Source organism: Cricetulus griseus, chromosome 7 (assembly GCF_003668045.3).
Source record: "Cricetulus griseus strain 17A/GY chromosome 7, alternate assembly CriGri-PICRH-1.0, whole genome shotgun sequence".
Classification (NCBI taxonomy): Eukaryota; Metazoa; Chordata; class Mammalia; order Rodentia; family Cricetidae; genus Cricetulus; species Cricetulus griseus.
In genome coordinates this window covers 96992172-96996045 of record NC_048600.1, presented here as the reverse complement: position 1 = coordinate 96996045, position 3874 = coordinate 96992172, and the positions used below count along the sequence as shown (strand labels likewise).

General features: G+C 48.6%; 1 protein-coding gene across 1 annotated transcript; it reads right to left on the bottom strand.

The window, feature by feature from the left end:
- Nucleotides 1-650: 650 nt before the first annotated feature.
- Nucleotides 651-3139, bottom strand: LOC100771328 (protein Wfdc21). Its single transcript, XM_035448337.1, has 2 exons — nt 3043-3139; nt 651-745 (listed from the first exon to the last, which is right to left on the bottom strand). The coding sequence occupies exons 1-2, from the start codon at nt 3137-3139 to the stop codon at nt 651-653; spliced, it is 192 nt and encodes a 63-aa protein (XP_035304228.1).
- Nucleotides 3140-3874: the final 735 nt, after the last annotated feature.

The following is a 3874-nucleotide window of genomic DNA, read 5'->3' as shown; positions in this document are numbered from 1 at the left end:
CTTGTAGAAGAGCATTTACAAAGGACTACAGAGGAGGCAAAGATGGTGGTGTGGGACTGAGGATAACTACTGATACTAAAATTGTTGATTAACTATTTTTAAATTAACTAGCTAAGGAATCAAAAAGATGGTGGTGGCGCATGCCTTTAATCCCAGTACTTGGGAGGCAGAGGTAGTTAGATCTCTGTGAGTTCGAGACCAGCCTGGTCTACAGAGGTAGTTCCAGGACAGCCAGAGCTATATAGAGAACTCCTGTCTTAAACAAACAAACAAACAAAAAACCCCAAAGCCATAAGATTCTTGTTTTTAAATGATATTTTTCATATTTGCACATAGTTAAATATGTATCACAGTCATAACCAGACATCATTTTGGGGTGATATATAATGAGTGATTTTATCTTCTTGCTCAAATATTGTCTGATTTTTTTTCTGAGTAGACTGGGTTGCGAAATGATTCTAAAGGTTTGGAAAGCACCATCTTGTGGTAGGTGTATCTTCTTCATGGAGAAAATATGGAGACACTATAGGGAGACACATAGGATTCTAGCCTGCCAACTTCTGGAAAGTCCCACGGGTGTCAAATGTATAACCTGTCTGGTCTGGGCAGGATGTGGGGTAACAGTAAGGGCCAGATGGTCTTACCTGTTCCTAACTTGTAGTACAGATGTTACTGCACCCAGTGCTGACACATTGCTCCCCTTCGCCACAGTCCCAGTCACCTCTGCAGAGCTCAGCGCAGGTGCCTAAATCAGAAAAGACCATTTGAAAGCCAGGAAGGTGGGATAAACCTGTAATTCCAGCCGAGGCAGGCAGATGATCAGCTAAAGGCCAACCTGGGCTACTCAATGAATTTACCCTCTCACAAACAGACAAACAGACGGTGAAAACCACTGTGCTTTAGGTTCAAGTTCTGGAGATGACAGTCCTCGGTTAAGGAGTAAGTTTTACTGGTTTCTTTTAGCTCAAGGCAGAGTATAATTTGTAAGCTGTTGGCATTTATTTCTGCTAAAAACTAGGCACACACACATAATCTCATTTAAGCGAGCCCACTTTAGAGATGTGGATAGCAGGGGTGTATTTGTGAAAAGGAAGGAAGAAGGTTGATTAAATGAAATCACTTCCCCACACCACAGGACATGGAGCAGAGCAGCGGACACTCTGACTTGCTGCTTGCCTTGCGGTCATTCTATGAGGTTAGTCTCCTTCGCTTGGCTTCATAGCACGATCCCCAAGTATTTCTGGTGCTGCTGCTCCTCTGAGATGAGAAAGTTGATGACCCCTTGACCCTATTCACATAGTTTGGTCAATCTTTAAGTATTTGGGTTGAGCTTTTGCTATATATGAAGCATTCAGAAAGCACAGAGGCATAAGACAGGCAGGCCCCTTGGAGCCTTCCAGTGTAGGTAAGACTTAACTTATATTTAAGGTTCCGAAAACAAAGCAGTGTTTCACAGGTGTCCTACAAGGTGGATCCAGAGGACTCCAGGGCTCAGAGGAGATAAGGCACTATTTCTTGTTCATCAGTAAAAGTAAGCCTTAAAGTGCAGGAATATTCTCAAAGAGAGCGTGTATGTGTGGGGGAGCGGATGTAAGATGCAAGGATTCACAAGGGGAAACTGTAATAGGGCAGGGCTTCTGAGAGGCCAGTGTGCTGCCTAGGACACAGGAGCTGCAGAGGCACTCCCTCAACTCTAGACTGACTCTTCAAGTCTTGTCGCATAGACATACCACTTGCCCCTCTGTGTTCCCTGGAATACGGGGGGGGGGGGAGCCAGGGGCAGTGGCAAGGGGAGGGCAGAGCAAGTTTGGGAGTGGCTGGAAGTAAGGCAGGAGAAGCAAACACTGTCAAGGGCAAGCGGGTAATCAGGACCTGTGGATTTGGGATTCCACTTGACAGGGGAGAGAATGTGGAGACTGCTGTCACTTGGGAAGATTATCTGCTTGAAAGCATAGACAGAACCAGGATTTAACTAGTCAACACACTGAAGAAGGAAGAGAGGGCTAGGATGAGCTGGGGGTGGGGTGGGGGGGACTATGGCAATAGCAGAGCCTTGGAGTAATCAGGGCTGGACACAGGCAGCAGAGGGCAAAGGCCGGAAGAGATGCAGTGTTTCACAAACAGGAAGTTGATGGAGTGGGGAAGAGAGTAAAGAAGAGAGGCCTAAGCTGGATCTAAAGACATTTCTGAACAATGCAGCTCAGTAAAAGTTAAACCAGGAAAGAGAAGGCTGCAGGACCAGCGGTGAGGGGGTGGGGTTTGGGGGGAAAGCATCAGGGCTACAAAGGTGAGACTTTACTTCTGAGAAGGGTCAGGAGACTCATCCAGAGGAACTTTACTTCTGAGAAGGGTCAGGAGACTCATCCGGAGGACCCGAGATGAATGTATCCAGAGTTTAATGGGGCAGGACTTGAGGCCGTGGTCACCAAAGGGTTAAGGGGAAAGTGAACAGAGAATTAAGAATACTCCTTGGAGGCTACAGGAGGTCAGGTAGATCCTGCTTGTTGTATCCAGCATCAGGATGAGGCAGGAAGATTGCCATTAAGTTTGAGGTCAGCCTGGGCTACACAGTAAGTTCGTGGCCAGCTTGGTCTATAATCTGAGACTGTCTCAAACAAACAAACAACAACAAAAACCCCATATCAACAAACCCCTTTTTGAGAATATTATTGGTAGAGGAGATTGAGACTGACCTAAGTTTAACATAATTAGAGAGGTATTTTCTGTAGGCAGGAAGAAGCTGGTGGAGAGGGAGATGCGGAGAGGTGGGGAATGGCTGCTGAGTGGAGGAGCAGAGGGGCGGAGGGGCGGAGGAGCGGGGAGGGTCCAGGTAGGTGACCCAGCAAATGCAGAGAGAGAGAAGAAAGAGGCGGAAGAGGAATTCTGTTCTAAGAAGTGACCATCAAGGAAGATTCTAAAAAAGACAATTTTCTGGGGTGTGGGGGGGTGTCCACTTCCTGTGCCCATGCGCACTGGTTCTGGATGTCCTACCTCTGACACCTTCACTCGAGGCAGAACAACGCTACCTTTGCCTGGACTTACCTAAAAGTTGCAGTGGTCTCACTGCGGCCTGAAGCTCCTGCACCTCCAGGCTGAAGGCGATGAGGGACACCATGAGAAGGAAGGCTCCCAGCTTCATGCCGCTGGTGCAGGATTTTAGCCAACATGCAGCGGGGGTTGAGAGCTGCTAGAATTTAAACCTTTCCACCCACTGAGCTAGAATGCAAAGTCAGGGGTGGATCCGCACACCATGGAAGCCAAAACCCCGCCCGGAAACTAGCATTGCTGGGAAACCCACACCACGTGTGTCCTGGGTAATGCCATGTTACCCAAGCCAGGATCTATGCCAAGAGCACCCTCCTCTGTCCCACAAACCGGACACCTAAAGCTGGGAAGCTGGGGTGCCTGAGGGGCTGTCATCTTCAACAAAGTATTAGAGGCCAGCTCTGGGCCAGGACCATGCTGGGATAAGGAATGTGTCCTCAGGGAATTACAATCCAAGAGCTGGGTGTCGGTAGGAAGGACATCATCCGCTTTTCCACTTCGGCCCTCCCTGCTCGAGGACAACCGTTCTTGTGACTGAGGACAAGGAGAGGCAGTGGGAGAGCTAGTGGGGTGTGATGATGAGACAGTACTGCCACTGTAGCTTTCCTCTGCCTTGATGTGATTCTCTCTGCTGCTTGGAGCCTTCGTTTTGGGGAGCGCTAGCCAGCAATACCATGTTAAACCCTCCCAGGCTGCCTCCCTGGCTGCGTCACTGCCGTGGGAGCTTTCATTTCCTCCTCCTTGTGGACATGCCTACCAATATAGATGAGCGATTGTGGACCTCAGACTACCCTTGGTTTGAGTGCCAGGCGATATACCCTCTTTTTCC

What these genes read in the sequence shown, in the direction of transcription:
- LOC100771328 (XM_035448337.1), bottom strand. Translation starts at nt 3,139, where the DNA reads ATGAAGCTGGGAGCCTTCCTTCTCATGGTGTCCCTCATCGCCTTCAGC. An exon ending in GAGACCACTGCAACTTTTAG is followed by an intron (nt 746 to 3,042) that starts GTAAGTCCAGGC and finishes TTTCTGATTTAG; the next exon opens with GCACCTGCGCTGAGCTCTGC.